Source organism: Mytilus trossulus, chromosome 1 (genome assembly GCF_036588685.1).
Source record: "Mytilus trossulus isolate FHL-02 chromosome 1, PNRI_Mtr1.1.1.hap1, whole genome shotgun sequence".
Lineage (NCBI taxonomy): Eukaryota > Metazoa > Mollusca > Bivalvia > Mytilida > Mytilidae > Mytilus > Mytilus trossulus.
Genome location: NC_086373.1, coordinates 103,955,233 through 103,982,453, shown reverse-complemented (window position 1 = coordinate 103,982,453; position 27,221 = coordinate 103,955,233). Strand labels below are relative to the sequence as shown.

At 31.4% G+C, this 27,221-nt stretch overlaps 2 protein-coding genes across 2 annotated transcripts; one reads left to right on the top strand and one right to left on the bottom strand.

Moving 5' to 3' along the window:
- Positions 1–1,466: 1,466 nt before the first annotated feature.
- On the bottom strand, positions 1,467–23,631 carry LOC134695037 (microcephalin-like). The gene is made up of 13 exons (XM_063556211.1): positions 23,466–23,631; positions 18,333–18,816; positions 16,270–16,474; positions 15,683–15,779; positions 10,940–11,113; positions 10,240–10,330; positions 9,817–9,870; positions 7,473–9,006; positions 6,815–6,977; positions 6,466–6,543; positions 5,291–5,431; positions 4,122–4,209; positions 1,467–3,715 (listed from the first exon to the last, which is right to left on the bottom strand). Exons 1-13 carry the CDS (start codon positions 23,472–23,474, stop codon positions 3,633–3,635), a joined length of 3,201 nt encoding a protein of 1,066 aa, XP_063412281.1. The 5' UTR covers positions 23,475–23,631; the 3' UTR covers positions 1,467–3,632.
- A 1,830-nt stretch (positions 23,632–25,461) lies between these two features.
- On the top strand, positions 25,462–26,893 carry LOC134695035 (forkhead box protein E1-like). Its single transcript, XM_063556198.1, has one exon. It carries the CDS (start codon positions 25,620–25,622, stop codon positions 26,751–26,753), a length of 1,134 nt encoding a protein of 377 aa, XP_063412268.1. The 5' UTR covers positions 25,462–25,619; the 3' UTR covers positions 26,754–26,893.
- The last annotated feature ends 328 nt before the right edge of the window (positions 26,894–27,221 follow it).

The following is a 27,221-nucleotide window of genomic DNA, read 5'->3' as shown; positions in this document are numbered from 1 at the left end:
GAATTGTTTTTAAATGTTCATCACAAAACAGGGTTTGAGACAGACATATAATACCCCTTGCAATCGAAGAAGTTTCTTAACTTGAAATAAAATTCCTTTAAGCAGTCATTAAACCATAAAAATAAATTCCAAGGAATACTGAAATTGTGACAGGGGAGATAATTCATATTTTCTTTATTTTGAAATTTTGACAAAAAACATATCTTATTTCACTTAAGGGTTGATGTAGAAGTGGCATTGGATTGAATATATTATTCTATTAAAACTTGTTATTATACATTTGTATTTTTTGGGGATGAATTACCAATTTATTAACAGTTAAAAAAAAATTGTGACAGGGGAGATAATCAACTATGAAAGTTTATTATTTATAAAAAGATCATATACAATTAAGTGTTTTTGGTAGGATTTAGGTATATGATTGAAACAAAGGAAAACATCAAATAAATACAGTCATTTTCACATCACAAATGTATGTAAAATGATATGACTTACCTACCATTAACTTCTATTGTTTACATTATGTGAAACCTTTGGTGTCATTGCCTGTTTCATATGGAGACACATTCAACTTTTTACCATGCAATAGATGTTGGTTCATATGGTGAAGAGGGACAAGAACAAATATGTGAAGGTTTCCATTTTTAGATTAAAAAGAATGATTCACAGAAAGAAAAAAGTAAAATCACAAAAATACTGAACTCAGAGGGAAATCTAATCGGAAAGTCCATAATCAACTGGCAAAATCAAATGACAAAACACATCAAAAATGAATGGACAAGAACTGTCATATTCCTGACTTGGTACAGGCAAATCAAATGAGAAAAATGGTGGATTAAACCTGGTTTTATAGTGCTAAACCTCTCACTTTGTTGACAGTCTCATCAAATTTAGTTAAATTTACAATGATTTGTGAACTAAACAGACATAATAAATAAAATAGTCAAAATATAAGATTAATAAAAAATTGAAATCAAAGTGATGAAATTTTTTGTGTAACAACGATCAAGAAATTACTTATGTACAGTAGACAGTTGAAAATTAAAACATTTCATTTAATGATAAGTCAGAATTTCAACAAGAAGAGAGGAAACAAGCAAAATTACTGTCTAGTTTAAATAAAAACTCAATCCCAAGACAAGCATGTTAATCATGGTTTTAAATAAGAAATTTACATCTTTTAATCTTCTTGCACAGTTCAAGATGTCTCCTTTTATAGTTTATGCAATAGATTTCTAGAATGTATTACAACATTTAATAATTCATGTCAATAACTTTGGAGAAAATATGCAAAATTTGTACCTGAGACTCATTTTGTATTTTCTCTTTGTTTTGTTTTTATCATCTTTCTGTTTAAATATACATTCATGTACAAGATTTTATCTTTTTGGTATGCTTTGAACAAGTAATTAATATTGCAATGCAAGACTTTAAAACATTTTTTTTAAAGAAATAACACAGAATAATATGAGTGAATTCATTTATTGATCACCAAACACTTGTTCATTGGAGATTGCAATGCAGTCCATTTGTTAACAGTTTTAATTCATAATAACAAATACATAGTTATAAAGGTCAAAATTAACATCCTTTTGATTGACTCTGTACAAATATATTTGAAAAATTTATTTTTAATTCATTCCTTAATTTAATGCTATTTTTTATGAACTTGACTGACATACATCTGTGATAAATTCATATTTTGTGTGCTTCATTTAAATGGTTTATGCTGTCAGAGTAGATTGCAAATAAGAAATAACTATTGCACCTGGCTTTTTAATATATATAGCAATTTTAATACATTTATTATACATCACAAAATACTTATAAACTGTATATTTAATAAAAACAGAAAATAATTTACATTTTTAACCTTTCTGTTTTTGAGTCCCTATTTGCATTATACATGTATTACCAATGTGTGATTACATATTATGTCTATCAGGTATTCATTTTCATTGCATTTCCAGTATTTGTATAGTTTAAAGTTCAAAATAACAAATTGATCAGACAGTAATTTTACAACTTAGTTATGTCTTCTCCAGTATTTGTATGAGATGATTAGTCTGATAATATGTTTAGTATTGATAGTATTGAAACATGTAGTCTAGTGTGAAATCTCTTAACTTCTGTATTAAAAAATATACATGTAGTTATATAAAAAAGATTAACAGTCAAGTCATGCATTTATGAATTCAGTTACAACTTCTTAAATTACTTATACAAACATTCCATGCAATATATATATTGACACACACGCAAATTCTGGAATAGCATAAAAACTGAACACAAATCTTTACACATGTATTCATCTGCTATTGAATATGCTTCTTTAATCCAGATATACAAAGCTGACAAAAATTTCAATATAGATTTTGTTACTATTCTGACTTTTCTAAACTATATGTTGGCAAGAAAAATTAAAAAATATCCTTCATTTCTAAAAGTATGTAAAATTTCACAGATTTTGAGTTTTGAATTGCAGAAAATTGAGTACATCCTTATTCCTATTTGCAATACTTTACCAATGATTCAGTTTTGGGATTTTTTTAATGAAAATAACAAGAATTTGAGACCGTAGGACATCATGACCTGCTTGCGCATTTGAAATTTTCATACAATTGCAACATGAAATATTGGTTAAAAACCCTAATTTTTTTCAGTGGACTGTTTAATCTTGGTCATAACCCTAATTTGGCACATATTGCCGCAAACTACCCTAAACTGAAACTTGATACAGGACAGGCAGACTTATATTTACACAGATAATATAATGTTCCTCTACTTTTGTAGGCGAGGCATACAAATTAAACACTTAATAATTAACTTATTCCTCATGCATACATTAAAAACATTATGATCTACTAATAAGTAGAAAGAATAAATAAATAGCAAAATTTTAACATTTTTTTTAAATAAAATATAATAACTTAGATCTTCAAATCAAATCAGAAGACTTGATAATTCTTTACAGCTATATTCGCTACAGACATTAGGTTAAAAAATGTATGCAATGATATTTTATATTTTCAAGTCATGGAAATCAGATCTTAAAGTATTCTTAGGGGAAGTCAATTTTCTTCTAAGGAAAACAGAGGAAAGTAAGAGACATCTACAAACATGAGGGTTAGTGTAAGAAGTAAAGAACAAAATTAAGAAACTGCACATATAATAGAGTGTATAAGCCAAGTATAAACTAACACAGTTTCCAGATTGTTGGTCTACTATTGATTAATTCTATCAATCTTCAAGCAAATTGTTTTAAAGTAAGAAGCAAAACTGTGTGTACTCAGAAATATCAAACAATTCAGTTTTATTATAAGACATGCATTCACATAGCTGGCCAATTCATAAACTGAATTGCTGATGAAAAATAATCAATGGACCACTTTATAAGATGTTTTGATTAAATTAAGAATTTTTCTGAATGTTAAATATATTCAACTTTTGAAACATTACTTGCAAATATGACATATCCAGTGCCCTTGAAGCCCTTGATCAAATTCATATAGAAAACAAACACACTTGACAAGAAATGTTATTCTTCCTTGTTTTAAGATAAATATATTGTACAACTATATCATGATCACTTATGTTTTATATATGTTATAATCTAGTCAACTTTTGCATTGTTAGAATTCTGGACTGCTTTCTCTTTTTGGTCTACCAAGTAAATATCTGTCAACATTTAATAGCTGCTGCTGTGTTATGCAATCTGTAAAGAAAAATTCATCAAAATTATGCAATAAATTTTGGTGATGCAAAAATTTATCAGATAGTTTATCTTTATCATGAATTGTTCTTTGTAATGACAGAGACAGGGTCCAATATGATTCTCAAATATGATCAATTAAATGGATGATTGATAATGCAATAGAACTGTGTTTTACTTTTGTCTATTGCAAGTGCCTGTTAGTTAACACATCAAATCAGACAACCATACTTGTGAACAATAATTAGCAGGACTAAGATGGGGCTTCATTTCATGCTCAGTTTAGAAGTACAATTCAACTTCAAAAGAAACAAAATGTTGATAAACAATATAAACAATTTTCATAGACTGAATCGTTTTGTTAATAATATTTCAGCATTCAAAACTAGGTTATGGTATTGTATTTTACCTAAGACCCAAACAGGATTCACACATATCTTATCTGGCAAAAACTCATGTCCCAAATAAATACTGGCTTTGTTTTGGCTGTTGGTAATCTGAAAATACAAGATTAATTTAATAAAAATACTGCTGTTCATCAATATGAAAAAAAAATAGTACAATTACTACAATATAATGTTTGTTCTCACAAATACAAACATACTCTATTGTCGACCTTTGCTTATAGTGTTATCTAGTATAACATAGGACTCCAAAGATCTGGAATCTATAAATTGGTAAACACACACCATACTGCTGTTAACATGAAATCGGAAAAATTATTAACAAATTTTCCAATAATTTTTATAGGTATTGTTTGCTACTTTACTGTTTTAAGTTCGTAACCTATTTATAATCATTTTCAAAATAAAATAACTAAAAGAATGTGTCTGAGGACACAAACCCCCCTGCTCAAGCTTAGTATTTTTAAACAGTTAAAAAGGGACATAACTCTAACACTGTCCAAATTTGAAATTTGTCTGCTCATTTTGGATCTTAGCATTTTGTATCAGTTTCATAAAATTTGGACAAAAACTTGTTAAGAGAGTAGAAACAGAATTAGATGGATGGAAAGACACACACAGAAGGACAGTGAATGGTTATATTTAATGCCCCCATTGTTTAACAGGGGGCATTAAGTGTAACCTCTGACTGCTTACAGTGAAGGCATAAAAATGCTTATTTTATCACAAAAATAATCATTTGAAGGCAATTACTCATATCAATATTGATTTATGGTTTCAGTCATATTGGCATTTTTGTAGATCTTGTATTTCAGAATTTTGCCAGTGTAGTTTTAGTTGATCAATTAAAATTTCAAGTTTATAAACATAATTCCTAAATTTGTCATTTATAGGCAATTACTTGTACATATATAAGGAGTCATATGCTAATTTAGTAATGCATTTTATCCATGTTCTATTTATAGCCATAAATGCCATATTTTGTATAACACTGTTTTTTTGTGTTTTTTTTCCCTAAGGGTTATTCTAGAAAAAAATGCAAGGGGGGTATGGTTGGAAGGCACATTGTATTAATAATACATGGGTGATGGGTATCAGAACAACTTGTTGCTGTTAAAATAGAAAACAATTACAAGTTATTATCCAATTAAGCAATAACACTTATTATACTAACCCTAGCACCACATAATTTCAGCAGATTGAGAAGATGATGTCTTGGAGGACTTGTTTTCTGTGCCAGATAAATTGTACCCACTTCATGGAGGGACAGGGATCTATAATTTTCTTTTTGAAGATATCTGCCTTCTCTTGTGACCTGCAAATAATCTTAAATTAACATCTCTTCATGTTTTTTAATTGTTTAGTTTTAGTGTTTATGTCAGATATTTGTTAGTTTCTGTAACTTTGAATCCTAACTTGTCCATTCAGTCATATCCTGTTGGCATTTTTCTGTATGGTCATGTGGATGTTTATTTTAAGGAATTAAATTGATGCTTACATCTCAACTTTGACTCCTGCAAATTTTCTCAAGATAATGGAACCAATTAGTTAACTGTTAAATATACCCAAGAAGGCTAAAACTAAATGATATAGAAGTGTGTTATTTCACATTTAATACAATTTGAGGAGCCTCAGTAGCAGAATTGTCTTAGTAGTTGAACTACTGTATCACTAGTACTGTCAACACTGAGGTTGTGAGTTCTAATCCTGCAGGTCTTTAGACTCTCTAGCTTCCTTCACAAATATAAACTCATTCATTCATTCATTCATGCCACTTTTAGCACTAAACACTAATCAATCAACATTTAGTATGAAGCTATCAGATTTCAAAATATGTTGGGATACAGCATCACTCAGTTACACAGTGTCAATCTTTTTCTTATCTTCCATTATTTGAAAATATATTCTGCAGGCAGAGTCTTTTTTTGTCAACAACTGATATTTTCTATCTTATACATATAGTATAAACCAAATCTGTTCACATGTAAAGACTTCTGCATCATGTTTTTTTTAAAAGAATAATACTAAAGACGTGAATCAAATTAAAAAAAAAAAATCATTATGACCAAAATAATATTAGTTGCATATTTATGTTACAAGAGAATGTCTGTTAATATATCACTGAAAATCCTGAGTCACACTTTATTAATACTTTTGGGGCTAAAACTCAAACACTGTATATATAATTTAAGTGCAAAATAATTGTATCATCACAAACAGACTACCTTTCTCTTTATAAAAGTTTCTGTGAGGATGAAATATTCGAATTTGTACTGAGAAAAGATGTGTTAATTGCTAAAATCAACCTTATGAATTTTTAAAGATGGCACATGATAAATATCACTTTACCTTTGCAACTGGGAAATAATCAGTTGCTTCATAATCATCCCCTGGTAACCATGATTGCGCTTCTAATGATGATAACACCTGAAAAAGAGACCAGTATATATCTTCATTTCTGTTCTAATTTAAACAGATTCTTTATTTTAAAGAGTCTTTTCTAATTTTCAACAATATGAAAAAAACTGACAGGATTTTGTATGTAGTGTAATATACAAGACTCAACACTTATTAACTGTTGATACTGTCAGAAAGATGTGATAACTTAAATCATTTACAAACATACTTCAAAGTGTAGGATTAACTGAGAAACATTATTCCCATTTTCTAAACAAAGGAAAATGTAAATATGTCTTACCCATTGCTTATGAACAATCATTATCCCCCTCATTATACCATACAGCACATTTAATGTTCTCCGAGGTCCACCACATATCAAGTGTGTTGTTGTCTCTGTTACATTGTCAGAGATCACAAAGTGTCCTAATCTCTTCACAACAGATATTATAAGATCCTGTTCTCTGGAATAAAAATAATTTGATTAATTTTTACAATTCATAAAATTTGTAACATTTGACTTGTAACTTCTGTTGTGATTTGTTTTAGTTTTTTAAACATTTTACTAAAAACATAATTGTTTTATAAATGAAAGTAAGGAAAGTGATGTTATTTCTATAATGCAGATTTTCAATAGATGAAAAAAGGCTGAATTCTATTTCATAAAAGTAATACTTTTATTGTCTTCAAAATATAAAATGTAAGTGTGAATCTTTAACAAAACAAATATCTCCATCCATAGAATAGCATTAGAATAAAATAAACATAGTCGCTTATGCAAGGTTATGAAACATGGAATTAGAATATAACTTTGAAAATAAACAACCCTTTGATAATTGTTTTCAATATTGTATTTAATTGGCATAGGGATTTAAGAATATAGTTTATAACAAAATCTATAACATTGAATAAGAGACAGCTGATAAAAGAGGTCAAGTGACGACAAGAAAGTTACGTACTCAGCATGAAGACTTGTCATGACAAGAGATGGTCTTGTAGGAGGACTTCTTCTGTATATCTTCTTTGGTAGACTATTATCACTACTGTCACTGTCTGATTTCCTGTAAGAAGATGTTGATACGGGCCTTGGTCTTCTCATGTGTTTAATCCCTCTTGCTAAGTTAAACTCATCAATACTTGGCCTGGGGGCATATCTACTAGATTGAGAACTTAGTATTGAGTCACCATATGCTAAAGACATTGAGTTATCATTCTGTGTAGCTGTACTAGAATTGATTGTTGTTTCTTGTAATGTCAATTCATCTGGCATTACAATATTGTTACTACCAGAGGCACTTGGATGACTTTCTTGACTTGACTTTTTCTCTGAAAGACTTCCTTTACGTGGTTGTTTCCTTTTCGGTGATTGAGTAGGAAACAATGCAGAAATATTAGATTCTAGTCCACTACAAGATGCCCATTGACGTTTCCTGGTAGGTGTATAACCATCTGGTGTTTTTGACAGAAGAGGTAAATCTGGATCCAAATCAGATAGGGGAAGTAATTTTTTCTTACTGATTGTTCTCTGGGGTCCCTTTTTCCGAACTGACTGACTTGTTGTATTGTCTATATCTATACTTGAAGAAACTTCAACTAATGACTGTGGTTTAACTGAATCCACTGATATAACATTATTTCCTGCATCAACTGATATTACAAATTTTCCAGCCACAACTTTTTCCTGTTGATCACATGTATCACTGTCTCTTTCCACAGTAAGGTTAGTTTCATTAGTTGATGTCTTTTTATCTTCAGACTTATCTACAGAACTTTTATTTTCTATTGCAGTATTATCAAGTAACTTCTTGCTGGTCACCATAGATTTACATCTGCTAACTGATTTTCTTTTCTGTGACACATTTTTATTATCTGCATTATTATTAACATTAGTTAATTCCACAGAAGAATTTTCTACAGAATTTCGGTGTTCTATTTCAGAATTATCGAGTAATTTCTTGCTGGTCACCATAGATTTACGTCTGCTGACTGATTTTCTTTTCTGTGACACATTGTTGTCTGCATTATTATTAACATTAGATATTTCCACAGAAGAAATATCTGATTGTTGTGCCAAGGGAGACACTTCAATCATTTTTCCTTTCAAAATTTTTGATGAAGGCTGTTTTATAAGGATTTCATCCTGCCTCGAATCTTTATCCACAATTTTAGATGGTGTAAATATAGCAACAGATTTTCTCCTGTTTGATGTTCTTTTGGCTTTCACTTCATCCTCTGCAAACTTTACAACCGCCATAGATTTCCGACGTTTTTTTGATTTGGGAGATTTTTTTTCTGGATTAAGATCAGAAGTTAATGCTGACAAATGACTAGGTTTATCCTTGTTATTAGATGGACTAGATACTGGTTTATCTAATGAGGTAGGTGGTATTGGGGATTCAGGCATATTGTCTATACATTTTTTGATTTCATCATTTAAACCATCCATAAGATGATCCACATCATTGGATTCAAAGCTGACATTTTGAACTCCAGCTGGAAAAAAAAGAAAATGAATTGCATTAATAATCTATGTATTACTGGTAAAATTGAGAATGGAAATGGGGAACATGTCAGTGAGACAAAAACACGATAAAGAGTAAAAAAATACGTCGGAAGGCCACCAATGGGTCTTCAACACAGCAAGAAAAAAGAAAAATTAATAAGTCAGGGATTTTTGTACCACTAAATACTTTGAAGCTTTAATAAATTCTTCCATAGATTAAAGATTTGGTTATATTGTATAGATGTATCTATTGAAAACTTATTTCAAATAGGATAGCACATCCTTATTTCTACAGAGATGTTGATTACCTAGCCTGGACATGGGAAGTAATGGGTAAAAAGGTCACTACAATTCAACGCTGTAATTAGATCTTGGAATATTAATTTTATTTGTATCTATATTAATTTTGTTATTTGTAAATTTAAATTAAACTCAATATTATTTGTATATACATATACACATTCATGGATCTACAATCTGTCAATACCTGTAACTTGGCATTGTACAAGGTCATGTTTTATGAGTTCTTTACACTAAATTCATTGGAAGTTGGATGTGTTTCATTGATTTTTCAATCTTACATGCATGTTTTTTTCATTAGTTATTATTAGGTTTGAACTAGCTGACAGTAACTGCTAGTACTCTCAGATCTGTTCTTAGTGTCTTACTGTTGTGTGGATGTCTAAGCTGTCTCATTGGGAATCATACCACATCTTCATATTTTTATACTTAATACCAAACTTATTTAGTTTTTAATGGTATCTTTCCTTCAATGATGGATGGCATGATAATAAACCTACTAAATAATCTTCTCTGTAATGGTTCTTCCTCCTCCATCTCTCTCTCTGGTGTATCTGTAAGAATCATTCAAACACAATAAATCTTTAAGATATCTAATGTACATCAAACAAATATCAGGAGGCAAATAAACAGTTATTTTGGTCTTATTCTTAATATTTATCTGATAAAAGTCCTACTCTACACACATAGGCAAACACATATTATCACGTCAAATATCTTTTGAAACTGTTACTTTTTTCCAAAACAAAATGCATAATTCTATTGAGAGATTAAATAACTATAAATGATATCAACAGACAATTGTTTCTATAAAATTGAGAATATTTATCTTTAATATCTGAGGTTGCACAATAAAATTTTCAACTCTCTCCCTCATATTAAAAACTTAAAGAATATTTTATAAAAATAAGTAGATATCTGACCTGATTCCTTCGCCATAATTTGCTTCATCTTCTCTCTCATACTTGGTGGAGTGTCAGGAATCAACAGTCTTATTGGAGTATTGATATCAATCTGTAATAAATAGGCTTATATTATCAATTTCTTTTTTGGATAAAACATTTTAAAATCTCTTTCCCAGGAAATTGTTATCATGGGTTTTTGACATATTTTAGTTTTTGGTTGTGTTTTCCAAACCAGTATTACATGTATAACAAAGTTGACAGTATTTGTGAAATATCAGTGGCGGATGCAGGAATTTTCGAAAGGGGGGGTGCTAGCCCAGGGCAAAGGGGGGGGGTGCAGGGGGGGGTGCAAAATTATCCCGATTCAAATGCATTGATCGGCCAAAATAAAGGGGGGGTGCGGACCCCCGGAACCCCCCCTCTGGATCCGCCACTGAATATTTAATGGAAACTGGAATTCTGTGTCGCGTTTCCTTAATAAGTTTTCTACCAAGGTTAGAATTTTTAGGAATATAAATACATAATTAAGTTTTTGATGATGTTTTTCAACCAGCATTCTACCAAAGATAGGGGTATTTAATACATACTGGAGTTCTTGGTTGTGTTCCTTGAACCAGTAGACTACTAAGGTTAGGTGTATTTTCAAAAATACATATTTGAGTTTTTGGTTTTGTTTCTTGAACCATGTCTACCAAGGTTACAGGTATTTAATACATACTGGAGTTCTTGGTTGTGTTTCTTGAACTAGTATTCTACCAAGGTTAGGAGAATTTTGTGGTGTACATTCTGAAGACTGTAATTTCTCCACCAACTGTTTTTTTCTTTTGTTGCATCTTTCAGCACTGTTTGCCACTTCTTCGTCAAAGTTACTAGGCTGCATCGACTTAGCTTTCTAAAGAGCAAGACAAAAACTTTTCTATGTTAAATCATATTCATTGTACGAAATTCTGTAACATTTAGCATCATCCTTATATATTCTGTCTGAAATATTTCATAATTTTCATTAAATTACTTGTCAGAATGAAGTGTTTTGAAATTAGACTCCATACACATAGATAACTTTTTGTGCTTCTTTGCTACATTTGTTTTTTTAGTGATTCAGAGGGATGATAACACAATGTTGACTGCTGTATCCCTATTTTTTACATTTTGACCTATTGTGTCTGTTTGTTCTGTTCACGCAAAGTTGTCAATATAATGGAATTTGATGCGACTGTCATATATGTAAGAGGTTTAGCTTCCTATAAAACCAGGTTCAATCCATCATTTCCTAAATAAGAAAATGCCTGAAACAAGTCAGGAATGTGACAGTTGCTATCCATTCATTTGATGTGTAAGAGCTTTTGATCTTGCCATTTGATTGAGGACTTTCATTTTTGAATTTTCCTCAGAGTTCAGTATTTTTGTTATCTTCCTTTTTAGCTCACCTGGCCCGAAGGGCCAAGTGAGCTTATGCCATCACTTGGCGTCCGTCGTCGTCCGTCGTCTGTCGTCGTAAACTATTTCAAGAATCTTCTCCTCTGAAACTACTGGGCCAAATACTTCCAAACTTTAACTGAATGTTCCTTAGTGTATCTAGTTTATAAATTGTATCCGAGGTTTTGATCTATCAACAAACATGGTCGCCATTGCTAAAAATAGAACATAGGGGTCAAATGCAGTTTTTGGCTTATAACTCAAAAACCAAAGCATTTAGAGCAAAACTGACATGGGGTAATATGGTTTATCAGGTCAAGATCTATCTGCCCTGAAATTTTCAGATGAATGAGACAATCCGTTGTTGGGTTGCTGCCCCTGAATTGGTAATTTTAAGGAAATTTTGCTGTTTTTGGTTATTATCTTGAATATTATTATAGATAGAGATAAACTGTAAACAGCGATAATGTTCAGCAAAGTAGGATTTACAAATAAGTCAACATGACCGAAATGGTCAGTTGACCCCTTTAGGAGTTATTGCCCTTTATAATCAATTTTTAACCATTTTTCGTAATTCTTAGTTATCTTTTACAAAAATCTTCTCCTCTGAAACTACTGGGCCAAATACTTCCAAACTTTAACTGAATGTTCCTTAGGGTATCTAGTTTATAAATTGTATCCGAAGTTTTGATCTATCAACAAACATGGTTGCCATTACTAAAAATAGAACATAGGGGTCAAATGCAGTTTTTGGCTTATAACTCAAAAACCAAAGCATTTAGAGCAAATCTGACATGAGGTAATATTGTTTATCAGGTCAAGATCTATCTGCCCTGAAATTTTCAGATGAATCAGACAACCTGTTGTTGGGTTGCTGCCCCTGAATTGATAATTTTAAGGAAATTTTGCTGTTTTTGGTTATTATCTTGAATATTATTATAGATAGAGATAAACTTTAAGGTAGCACTCCACAGTTAGAAAATAAAATTAAAAATGAGCCCCAAAATGTTTTATCATCTCCTATTCCTGGATTTCTAATACATTAACCTAACTGTTTGTGTTGTACATGTACATATGTATGTAATCAGTATCTTCCATAGATTCAATTTTCCAAAGTTAAAAGGGTGAAAATTAATTCCTTTTATGTGTATCCATGGCAACATTCAGCATTTATTTACCATAAAATATTGCAAAAAGGGGGGTGAACATGTCATTTATCCCCCCAAAATTTGGATCAAACTAGAATTTCAATGCCTTTGAGTAATACCTTTTTAGAAACTGTTTCCTTAAATCTTCCTAATGATCAAATAAAAAATGGGTGTCTTTCGCCTCATTTTTTCGTAAAATCCAATCACAAAGTTCGTGCGATAAAAAGTTGGAAAAAAACATTACAATAATTGCCGGACCAATGTATGGTATGGACATGCAAATACGGACTGTCATACAGAAAACAGCCTATATTACATACATTACATAACCTTGATGTTCATATAAACCCAATACAAAGGCTATTTTAATACTCAGCTATCCAAAAATGAATTTTATTGCACACTAGCTCTCATATTTAAAAAATCCACAGGGGCCAAAATGCGAAACTACACACCTAACTGTGGAGTGCTACCTTAAGGTGAAATTTTTCCCCTCCTGCCTAAACTTTTTTTATGTTTTCTGTGTTCTACTAGTTGTTACAATGAAAATGGTATGCTAGTTTTTAAAATTGGTTCAGTAATAAAGATTTTATGAAGGTTAGCAGTTGGTGTTGAAACGCGACAAAAAGTGATTTTAAAATAAATGCTGGATCATAGTGAAAAACTTCAAGGCTGTCTCATTTTTGGGGTAAATTTCTAAAACTTTTCCCTTTTTTTTATTTGAAATTATAAAATTACCTTAAAAGAGGACAAATTATACAAGTTTTAGGTGTTTGAAAGCACTTATAGGTAATTTTTGCTGTAAATAGCATACCTAACCTTGGTTTAGAAGCTCTCAAGCATGGTATAAATTTCTTGCAGTACTGGCATCATTAAATTTATTTAATGCCAAATTATGATATAAAATCCTGCTAAAAATGTTTATTTGACTTATTCACATTCAAAAATATTAAGCGATACATTCTGAGATTATCATATAAAGCGCAATCTTTGGTTACAAGGGCAAAGCTAACGGGGTAAAAATTTAAGACCGCAACATGTCTAAGTGTCAAAATTTGTATATTTGGTTGCTAAGGACAGTAAACAATAAAATTAACATAAATTGCATTCCTAGCAGTTTTTTTACCTTCAGAACTAAAACAAGAACATAAAAGACTAAAGATTTGTGGTCAATTTTAACTTTAAAAGTGCATTTCTGTGCTTTCTGATGTGCCATAAGGTAGCACTCCACAGTTAGAAAATAAAATTAAAAATGAGCCCCAAAATGTTTTATCATCTCCTATTCCTGGATTTCTAATACATTAACCTAACTGTTTGTGTTGTACATGTACATATGTATGTAATCAGTATCTTCCATAGATTCAATTTTCCAAAGTTAAAAGGGTGAAAATTAATTCCTTTTATGTGTATCCATGGCAACATTCAGCATTTATTTACCATAAAATATTGCAAAAAGGGGGGTGAACATGTCATTTATCCCCCCAAAATTTGGATCAAACTAGAATTTCAATGCCTTTGAGTAATACCTTTTTAGAAACTGTTTCCTTAAATCTTCCTAATGATCAAATAAAAAATGGGTGTCTTTCGCCTCATTTTTTCGTAAAATCCAATCACAAAGTTCGTGCGATAAAAAGTTGGAAAAAAACATTACAATAATTGCCGGACCAATGTATGGTATGGACATGCAAATACGGACTGTCATACAGAAAACAGCCTATATTACATACATTACATAACCTTGATGTTCATATAAACCCAATACAAAGGCTATTTTAATACTCAGCTATCCAAAAATGAATTTTATTGCACACTAGCTCTCATATTTAAAAAATCCACAGGGGCCAAAATGCGAAACTACACACCTAACTGTGGAGTGCTACCTAAAGTGAGCAATAATTTTCAGCAAAGTAAGTTCTACAAATAAGTCTATCTTACCAAAATTGTCAATTGACCCCTTAAGGAGTTATTGCCCTTTAAAGACTTTTTTCACAATTTGTTCATCATGTTGACTTACTTTAAAAAATCTTCTCCTTTGAAACTGCTGTATCAATTTCAGTCAAACTTAGGCTAAATGAGTTTCATAGTATCTAGTATAAATTTTATATTTTATTTCCTTGTATGTCAGGAAACATAGCTTCTATGGCTAAAATAGAACATCAGAGAAAATGATTTTTTTTTTGCTTTTAAAGAAAATAGGACGATCCAAAAAACATTTAAATAAATTGAAAAGCCAAAATAATCATTGATGAGAGATTTAACCAAAAGAATTAAGGTGAGCGATTCAGCATCTTGAGAGCCTCTTGTTATTAACCATATAACTTAATGTTAGTAAGCTTTGCCTACACAGGGAAGTTACTCGAATTCAAAAAATGTATACATGTATGATTGAAAGATATTAATTTTGTGTAGTGGTTAGTGCATCGGACTACTAACACAAAGGTTCTGGTTCGATTCCTGTTTGGGATGAAAATTTTAGGAACTCAATTTTCGGCTCTCTCTTGACACCATTTGCGAGTTTGGTCTTGAGGAAACAATGATAGTAAGTCGGACCCGTGTTAAGAGAGCCATATCTCTTGCACGTTAAAGACATCCTTGTAGATTTCGAAAAAAGAGTAGGCTAATGCCGCTCCAAGGCAGCACTCGCACCCGTAAAGTGGAAAGGGATTAGTATAGGTTGCAAAACTTGTTTCCCAATACACTATAAACAAATATGTTTAAACTAAGATATAAATTTACCATAATCTAACAGTTTTCAACCACAGTGTTTTCTACCACACAAGGCAAGTCATTTTCATTAGAACTTTTGATATGAATATATTGTTTCTGTGTTAGTGTAATAATTTAAAACTTTATAAGTTCAGCTTAATAAATTTTCCACACAAAAATCTCTATTTTACCTTCAGTTTTGCCAGAAAAAGAGGTGTTCCTTTGTTAGTGGTAGGAAGTACAGCTGGGTAAAGTCTTTCAGATACATGTTCTTGGTACTGCTTGCAACTGTAATATACAAATATCACATTTAATCCTTACTGAGTATATTTCATGAGAAACATCAGTTAAAAATGTCATGAGTTATGTCATATATATATATGTTAATGGTTTTTTTTGTTATTTAATTTCTAGTCTATTTGATTTATACAAAACTACAATTGAAAACATAGAATTTTAGTTATTTTGTACAATTTTTGTAGCTGTTGAATTATTCTTACCTGTCTGTCATACTTAAAACTGAATAAAGAAACGAGAAAGTTTAAAGTAGTGTGAAGTAGGTTTTCTGTTCTATTGGACTACATTCAATACTGACGTATGAATTTTTATTGTTCTTATTTCTAGCCTTCCCATTACCCATTACAGATATCAGCTGTAGTTTTTATTTGTGCTCTTTATCTACATGTATCACCCTAGTACAGTAGTTTTATTTTTGTTCTTTATTTACCTGTCTACCCATCACCCTAGTACAGTAGTTTTATTTTTGTTCTTTTTTTACCTGTCTACCCAGAGGACTGACACCAGATGACATTTATTTTTAGCAGCTTTGGTTTTTGTTCTCTTGCTGCCTTCTTTGAAGATAACATGGGTGACATCCTCTGTGAATTTCTTTGTCACTGTGGCTCCTAAGTGTTCTAATTCTTTACGAATAGCATCACTTCTGTTGTCATTAGTGGATCTCACCTCTACATAGGCTATTACATCTGAAATATATTATGTGATATAACTGAGGCTATTACATCTGAAATATATTATGTGATATAACTGAGGCTATTACATCTGAAATATATTATGTGATATAACTGAGGCTATTACATCTGAAATATATTATGTGATATAACTGAGGCTATTACATCTGAAAAATATTATGTGATATAACTGAGGCTATTACATCTGAAATATTTTATGTGATATAACTGAGGCTATTACATCTGAAATATATTATGTGATATAACTGAGGCTATTACATCTGAAATATATTATGTGATATAACTGAGGCTATTACATCTGAAATATATTATGTGATATAACTGAGGCTATTACATCTGAAATATATTATACAAATATAGCCTCTGTATGAGGTCGATACAAGGATATATTGACCTGAAAGAAGTATATTGACTGAGGACGAAGTCCGAGGTCGATATACTTCTTTGGGTCGATATATCCTGTATTGACCTCATACAAAGGCTATATTTGTTATATTATTAATTTCCGACCATATTTGTATTAAAATCATCATTTAGGTTTGTTGGAATTTTATGGATATTACATTGTGTCCTTGACAATAACAACATATTAGTTGTTATTTCATTTACTTTTTTTATATATGTATTCGAAGATTTTTTTCGTCAAATAATCGATCACAGATATCATGTGTTTCAAAACGTTAAACAATATCCTGAAATTCATTACATGACGTCACAAAGTATATCGGTTTTTAGATATTCTAAAAATATCCGTGCGATATGCTTTTTGCAGGTCAATATGCTTTTTGCTATCCGCCGTTTTCTCTCTACCTTCGAAAATATAGTTTAACATGTGACTATCCCTAAACGAATCAAATTTGTTAAAATATACGAATTAATAATATTATGTGATATAACTGAGGCTATTACATCTGAAAAATATTATGTGATATAACTGAGGCTATTACATCTGAAATATTTTATGTGATATAACTAAGGCTATTACATCTGAAAAATATCATGTGATATAACTGAGGCTATTACATCTGAAATATATTATCATCTGAAATATATTATGTGATATAACTGAGGCTATTACATCTGAAATATATTATGTGATATAACTGAGGCTTTTACATCTGAAATATATTATGTGATATAACTGAGGCTATTACATCTGAAATATATTATGCGATATAACTGAGGCTTTTACATCTGAAATATATTATGTGATATAACTGAGGCTATTACATCTGAAATATATTATGTGATATAACTGAGGCTATTACATCTGAAATATATTATGTGATATAACTGAGGCTATTACATCTGAAATATATTATGTGATATAACTGAGGCTATTACATCTGAAATATATATATTATGCGATATAACTGAGGCTATTACATCTGAAATATATTATGCGATATAACTGAGGCTTTTACATCTGAAATATATTATGTGATATAACTGAGGCTATTGCATCTGAAAAATATCATGTGATATAACTGAGGCTATTACATCTGAAATATATTATGCGATATAACTGAGGCTATTACATCTGAAATATATTATGCGATATAACTGATGCTATTACATCTGAAAAATATCATGTTTTATTATGCTATTGCATCTGAAATATATCTTGTTTTATAACTGCATCATGAATACTCAACCCCAATGATATCTTCCAAATGTTTTGTCCCACCCTACAATCTTCAGCATGGAAAAATCATATCTTTACCAGTACACATTCAATTAATGATGTATGGTAATGCCCAATTATATATACAAAGTGTACTTATGCAACTAATGTAACAATGTAAATTTGTATATCATTACATAATTATACAGTTTGATTTACATAACATACTTTTCAATACTCTGTTATCCAGCATTTGAGTAGCAGGTAGATCATCATCATCATCATTAGCTGTAATGAGTGAGGCAGTTGGGGGTGTATCCACTGATAATGGCATGAAAACTTCACTGTTAACAAATGGAGAGGTCTCTGGTGTTCTAACATCAGTTGTTTGTGTGTTGGCTCTGCTTAATTTACGACTTCTTGGACTTCTTAGATCAATGTTAAAATTATCACTTGTAAATGATGCAGGAGAGGATACATTATAATTCTCAGTATTAAGAACAGTTGTTGATGGCTTGACAGAAATGTCAGTGGATGATGCATCACTTTTGTTACAACGTGAGTATGCAGTATGAATCTGAACTGTGGAAGTTGTATCATTTGAAACATAGTTAGTATCCACTTGTTTGTCACTGGTTATTGATGAAGGAGTCACAGATTTCCTTCTACTAACTGATGACTTTCTTGTCAGTTTACTGTTTGATGTGCTTCTCTGTAAAAATATTAAATAATATACATGTACAGACTACATGTATTGAATTGTGACAAAAGCATGACACTTTCTTACAAAAGGCAATTTAACGTCCAGAACTTCCCATTATAACCAGACATGGCTACATAATTGTACATTTCACACAGCCAAAAGCAAGTATAGTATGCATCTTTAACTGATACACCTAATCGCTATTTGGAAATCTGTCCTTTTTGACAGGAGAATCTGTCCCGCTTGAACTTTTTAACATCATACAACAATAATTACATTAGATGTATGTTTCATTATAATACGTTATTCTGATTGACTAACAGCACATCACATGTTATTCCGTATACAATTGCATGAGACAATAACATTTATCATGCATGATGACATGAGGTCCCATAATAAAGTGCACAGGTGAATTAAATAAAACTGGATAACAATCGTGTTTTCATGATCTTAGCTAAAAAAATGTAATTATAAGTATTGAATGCTTCTTTTTGTAACTTCCGCGCTTAATACAAAATGTACCTCGGTCAACGCTTTTACACCCCAATAAATTTACAAAAAGAAGCATTCAATTCTTAAATATTACTTTTCCTGTGATGTCTATTTATGGAGAACAAATAGTCATATTAAAATGTGTATTCTCATGATGATTGACTTGCACAAGCACTTTTTAGATTATTACAAATGGGTAGTCGACTATCCCATGGATATAAAACTAGAGGCTCTAAAGAGCCTGTGTCGCTCACCTTGGTCTATGTGCATATTAAAGGACACAAATGGATTCATGACAAAATTGTATTTTGGTGATGGTGATGTGTTGGAAGTTCTTACTTTTCTGAACGTTCTTGCTTCTTACAATTATATCTATAATGAACCTTGCCCATTAGTAACAGAGAAAAATATTTGGTAAAAATTTACATAAATTTACCGAATTAATGAAAATTGTTAAAAATTGACTATAATGGGCAATAACTCCTTAAGGGGTCAATTGACCATTTAGGTCATGTTGACTTATTTGTAGATCTTACTTTGCTGAACATTATTGCTGTTTACAGTTTATCTCTATCTATAATAGTATTCAAGATAATAACCAAAAACGGCAAAATTTCTTTAAAAATTACCAATTGGAGGGCAGCAAGCCAACAACCGATTGTCCAATTCATCTGAAAATTTCAGGGCAGATAGATATTGACCTGATAAACATTTTTATCCCATGTCAAATTTCCTCAAAATGCTTTGGTTTTTGAATTATAAGCCAAAAACTGCATTTTACCCCTATGTTCTATTTTTAGCCATGGCAGCCATCTTGGTTGGTTGACCGGGTCACGCCACACAGTTTTTAAACTAGATACCCCAAAGATGATTGTGGCCAAGTTTGGATTAATTTGGCTCAGTAGTTTCAGAGGAGAAGATTTTTGTAAAAGATTACTTAGATTTATGAAAAATGGTTAAAAATTGACTATAAAGGGCAATAACTCCTAAAGGGGTCAACTGACCATTTCGGTCATGTTGACTTATTTGTAAATCTAACTTTGCTGAACATTATTACTGTTTACAGTTTATCTCTATCTATAATAATATTCAAGATAATAACCAAAAACAGCAAAATTTCCTCAAAATTACCAATTCAAGGGCAGCAACCCAACAACAGGTTAACCGATTCATCTGAAAATTTCAGGGCACATAGATCTTGACCTGATAAACATTTTTACCCCATGTCAGATTTCCTCTAAATGCTTTGGTTTTTGAGTTATAAGCCAAAAACTGCATTTTACCCCTATGTTCTATTTTTAGGCGTGGCGGCCATCTTGGTTGGATGACCGGGTCACGCCACACATTTTTTAAACTAGATACCCCAATGATGATTGTGGCCAAGTTTGGTTTGATTTGGCCCAGTAGTTTCAGAGGAGAAGATTTTTGTAAAAGTTAACGACGACGGACGACGACAGACGACGACGGACGACGACGGACGACGACAGACGACGGACGACGGACGACGGACGCAAAGTGATGGGAAAAGCTCACTTGGCCCTTCGGGCCAGGTGAGCTAAAAAAGGGTATCGGGATCATTCGCCCTGATACATGTTCGCCCTAGGTTCGTTCGCACTGAGTTTGTTTGCCCTGAACAGTCCGTTTGCCGTGGTTTCGTTCGCCCTATATTCATTTATGATAAGTATATGTTACATCAATGAACGAAATATATATATATATATCTAAATTTATGTATATCTATTAAAAGTTAAATACAGAATATTTGCCAAATTTATATTAATTATATAAAATTCTTGGCTGCAATGTTTTTTTTATTTTTTATTTTATAATTATTTTTAATTACTGTTGATTGAATTTTGATTGCTGATTAGGTGTCTTTTGAAACCTTTAATTGGGCGTATGACATTTGCGCCGATTTTGAAAATTTTCATTCTTTCATTTGCGCCGATTTTATATTTGCTCCTAATTAGATTTACAGGTAAGTTAAAACTCGTACATGTACTTACTCTGTGCTATACCATTGGTCGAATATGTTTATAATTATTTTTCATCCATGTTTAAGATAATTTTGATTCATATTGTTCTGGAACTTCGTTGTAACTTGATGGACGTATTGCACACTGAAACGGACCGAGGACATCGAGGGTCATACATATCGGAAGGTCAGTGTTCTGAAACATAACTACATATCTTACTTATGTACCATAAAATTGTGTAAAGCCAGAGTCACCACGGATTCTATTGTCAGAACACAGATCGAGCATAACCATGTGGCAGATGTCCAAAAGACAGATGCTAAAGAACAACGGATACGGTCAACAAGGAAAAAAGTCTGGAGATGTATCTTGTAGGCCTTTATATACAACAGTTATATACAAGTTGTGATTGACAGTTCATTACATTTGTGCAAGAGGAAAATGGAAGAGGTCTATAATGAAAAATAACATGACTTGGATGGAGAGTTCTCTCATTGACACTCATATCACATCTTCTTATATCTATTCACCTGTAATTTACCTGTAATAAAATCGGCGCAAATGAAAACAAAAATCGGCGCAAATGAAAGAAAAATTCGGCGCAAATGAAATGCAGATCGGCGCAAATGCAAAACGCCGCTTTAATTCACTGATTGTTATATAAATTGTCTTTGATGGATTAAAAATAAGAATAACATTTTTCTCAAATAAAATAGTCAGCTTGGATGGGTAAAATTCAGTTTAAAATATAAAAAATAAAAAAAGGATGGGTAAAAACACTGATGACAAGTGATCAATGTACAGCAGTGTGACTGTGTTTTTGGTATTTGTTTCACTAATTGTAACTCTATTTGGTGCTTTTAAATATTTGTTTAGGAAATAAATGTGTGTGAAGTACAGTTCGGTTATATTCAATTACATACAAATAAATTAGTCTTCAGTTGTTTTACATTTAAAAATACAATGAAGTGCTGAAATTCACAGAAACTTATATTTCCTACTAACGTAATTACATACAGATGCAAACTTAATTAGTCCTCAATACCTTGAAGTCACAATATCGTGTAGTCCTGAAATGTACTGAAACTTATAACCTAGTATAACAGCTAGCTTTAGACAAGTTAAAGTCATATGAAACGAGTGAGTGGTGAAAAATAATGTTTGTCCAATTCTTGTACCAATGCAAGTATACATCATAAACTTAGTCCTATGTGCACAATTTTATCATTATTTTTGCAAATATATCATATAATCGTCATTTTTTTTCTCTCTGTTTGTAATGATTAAACAAATATGGCTGCTCATTAAATGCCGTGTTTTGAAGCCAAGTTTTACCGATTGTCACCTTATAGTAAAAAATCACAAAAAGCATGGGTATTGAGCACGTGTTTAACATGTATAATCAGATATTTGTTTATTTCAATGACAAATCCATACGTATTGTTGTCACTGGATTTTTACGAGGAGGGTTACGCTCGGGTCACTATGCAAATGGAAAATATGTCGGCAAATTGCTTCCTGGAAGCAAGCTATTAAAAATAAGTAAACTTCTTCTAAATGTGGACAAATTAAAGAATTTTCCTCAGAAAAAAGTATATGTACATAAGTTGTATAATGAAAACTATCCATTTAGTTATAAAAAACATATGCATATTTTTTTTAAATTTGAGGTTTCTTATGACTTTAACATGAAACATCGTAAATATTCGGCGAAATTGTAGACTGACTTTAAGGCATTCAATTATAATATTCACACAACGCAACACTATACTAAAAAATAAAATCAGGGCGAACGGACTCGGGGCAAACAGGTATTAGGGCGAACCAGAATCAGGGCGGACGGACCCGGATTTGAAACAATAGCTTGTCACCAGTGTAACCATTATCATGTAGCAGTTACAAATTCTGATATGTTGGTTTAAGGACACATTTCTAGACATATATGCTTTCCTATGGATAGACACAAGTGCCTGTGTCGACTTTCAGGCTGATTTGGTTTTGGGTGTGTCGTTCTGGCTGGTACATTAAGTCTATTCTACACCTATATGAATAAATACTTCAAAGGGATAAAATGATACATGTTATGATGTATATCCGAAAGAATAACTATAAAAAAAAATCCTGACATAAAAGTAAAACTTAAAAAATGTAAAATAAAGATGTTTTTAGATACGGTGCAATATTTACCTTTTTCATGTTTAAGTCTATGCTAACAGTAAAATTTGAATCAGCTATTGGAAATAATGTATAATTTATACGTTATATCTTGTTAACCATTGTGGAATATGTTCATTTTTGTCATATTTCGTTCTTCTTCTTCATTCAAAAATCAAAAAGGCCGCTCCAAATATAATACAAGAGTGTACTTCGGAAAAGGATAACTGTTTCCGGAATATAGAATACGCTTTATATCAGTATATTACATCAAGGATTTGTATCATTAGTTCTAACTATACCTCGAACTATACAAATCCTTGATTACATGTATGAGGGTTTGGATGAGGTTAAACGATTAAAGAATACTGCCCTTTAATAATGAAGATTAGAGAATAACGGGAAAAAAAATGAAGATTAGAGAAATGCGTGATCTAATTTTTTGATGATTAGAGAAAAAAAGGGGTTTATGTTTTGAAGATTAGAAAAAAAGGGGTGAAAATTGAATGTTTACAGAATAACAGACCCCCATCCAGACCCTCATGTATTATGGGAATCCATTATATAGCTGGGACGCACGTTTGGGGTGTAACTTTCAATGCCAAATAATTATATTCTAAATAGAGAAAAAAAGTCATGTTAATTTGACACCATTATGCATAAAAAATCTTTTCATTATTCTGCAACCAAGGTATTGAATAATTACCACTCATTATAACAAATTGTCGTAATGTGGAATTATTCAAGAAATATTGTTATTATCATTTTCTTGAAAATTATTAGCCAGTCAAATAATTTGTTTTCTTTCTTTAGTTGTAACAGAGACATATAATATAACAGAGACATATAATATATTATATGTCTCTGATTGTAAGAATAAGAAAATTAAACAAAACTTTATCAAATATTGCCATTTATTGCGTATAATATTATACTAGTAATCTGAGACTACTAAAACACATGTGTTATAGTAGTCTCAGTTTTAATATATTTATAAATTGTATTTTAATGTATGAATGTTAACTGTATGCATGAATTTTTTTTTGAGGGCCTTAAATATAATTACAATATTTCTGATGCTCCAACCAAACAATAAATAAAAAAGGTTTTTTTTTCTTTCTAAAACTCTCCATACCAAAAAAAAACGAGCATTAGTTTTATACCGATCCTAGTTTCAAAAAATTATATATAATCGCAGAGTTCTGCAAAACTCATCAGACCACAAGTACCTAATTTGACTTTGTCATATAGGCAAGTCACATGCAGGTGTATATTGCTTTAGTCACAATTTTGCTATTTTTTCACATGAAGCCGGACTGAAATATTTTTTAAACGGTTTATCTTAGCACTTAATATTCACGAGCTGTAGAAATAATTATCATTTTAATCATATTTGTAAAACTAGATTTTGAAACAGATTCAAATAACCCGAATCTATGAAATGATCCGAACGGTAAACAATTTAATCGAGGAAATTCTTTTCATATCCATCCAATAACTATCACAGCATTTTTCTTAAAATTGTATTTCGAAATATGCTGTAAGACCTGTTGGTGACCTTCTGCTGTTGTGTTTTTTTTATTTTGGTCGGGTTGTTGTCTCTTTGACACATTCCCCATTTCCATTCTAAATTTTATGTATGTAGTTACGAATTTATAGGTTAAAACCTTTCAAAATTGAACCAGTAATTCTCGGACTTACTGTTCAAAATTATATTTAATGTTAATAGAAGTTACCTAGAATTAAAGATTGTTTAAAAAAAAATGTTTTCAATTGCAAAAATTATGCAAAATTAAATCTAATGTATTTAACGTTCATTAGCCTAGGTTTGTGTCATTTAAATTTCAATTACTTGTTTTGAAACTATATCATTACGGTCTCAAGCTTTGAATTGAGCAAAAACAATTACACGATTTTGCATTATTTATCATATGATATAAGTTTATACAAGGTAATCCGTTTGTTGTTATAGTAATTAACAGTAAAAGAAAAGATAATCGCGTGATTATTACGGTTACTCGGTGTACCCGATAGGCATTTCTCTACATAATCACGTGACCAAAGTCAAAATGAACTCAAATTGAGATGAGTTGATATTGTCAACAAGAAGTGCCCTTTATATTTTAGTGCTAACGTTGTTTATTTTATTTTAAAGTGTTGTTTTAACTGTTATATTGTTTTATCAACATGTCTGGTGCTATAGACGGCGATGCTTATCCAACTAGTTTTTACAGGAATTCGTATCAACAGCCACCTGTTGAGCTACCACCATATAATATGCATGGATGTAATGACTTTAGTTTGCTTCAGGAAATGTATAAACCGGAACATTATATTCCATCGACAAATATATTGACCGAAAGAAATATCAACAATAGCCTGAATCAAGAGAGACTAGTGGAGTCGCAGTGTGATGCTTCTCAGGAAAACTCGACTAAACCGTCTTCGATTGAGGTATGTGAGGATGAAAACTTGTTAACTCAAACTAAAGGCAATCGAAAACGTAAACGACCGATTCCAAAAGGCAAACCTCCATACAGTTACATTGCTCTGATAAGTATGGCCATCTGTAACTCTCCCGACAGAAGACTGACACTCAATGATATTTATAAGTTCATTACCGACCGCTATGCATACTACCGTGACCAAGAAAACCAGAAAGGATGGAAAGGATCTATAAGACATAATCTTGCTTTGAACGAATGCTTCGTGAAGCTGCCAAGAAAACCAGGACAAAAAGGTCATGAATGGGCAATTGATCCAGACTATGAAGATATGTTCGACCATGGAAGTTTTTTACGTCGTCGTTACCGTTTCAAAGAAGGCGCCGGTGGTAAACAAAAGGTTCGTCATGTGTCTGCTCCTGAAGGTGTTTGGTATCCTCGAAATGTTGAAGTGAAGCCTTTGATTGGACATATTGGACACTTATCAAACATTGCAACTCCGGATAACAGGAGCTCTCATAGCAATGTGTGGAACCCGTTCAAATCGCCAAAAGATTCCAATAGTGTATCGCCGTTCGATAGCCCAGGAACAGAATCTGTGTCTCCAGCTAGCCAGCCATCAAGAGAAGTCTCTAGCAACAGTAATTCGCCAGATAACCAACTAAACCAAAATAGCTGTTTTTGGTACGGACAAGGTTTTCCACAGTTTTCAGGAATGATTCCGAATGCTCATTTGAAAACCGAAACTTCGTTTCCTGGACATAACTTTATGGGGCCAAATGTGTGCAAGCCTCAGCCCTTTATGTTTAATCCCATGGCACACAATCAAATGTACATGATTAATTCGTCAGCTGGATCTCAAGTGTGGTCACCGTGAAGAGTATTACACAAACTTATTTCTAACATTTGGTGCTATATTGATATTTTATTATTTTAGATATTTTAAAATCATTTGAATATTTTAAATCAGTTGTAAATATGTTAATTTTATAAACAAAAAAATGGATTTATAATCAACCGATGTTTTTTTTTATTTATTCTATCACATTTCAAAAAAATAACGTATTTAGTCATACATTTATATGCCTTTTTGCAATCTTTATGCTGGTTGATAGAATTTGTTAAAGCTTGTATTATTTGACTTGTACAATATGTAGAAACAAGATGTGATATGAGTGCCAATGAGACAACAATCATACAGGGTCCAAATAATAAATATAAGAAGATGTGGTATGAGAGCCAATGAGACAACTCTCTCATCTAAGTCACAATTTGAAAAAAATAAACCATTTTAGGTGAAAGTAGTCCACATATGTCATTAATATCAAATCATCAAGTTGAAGTT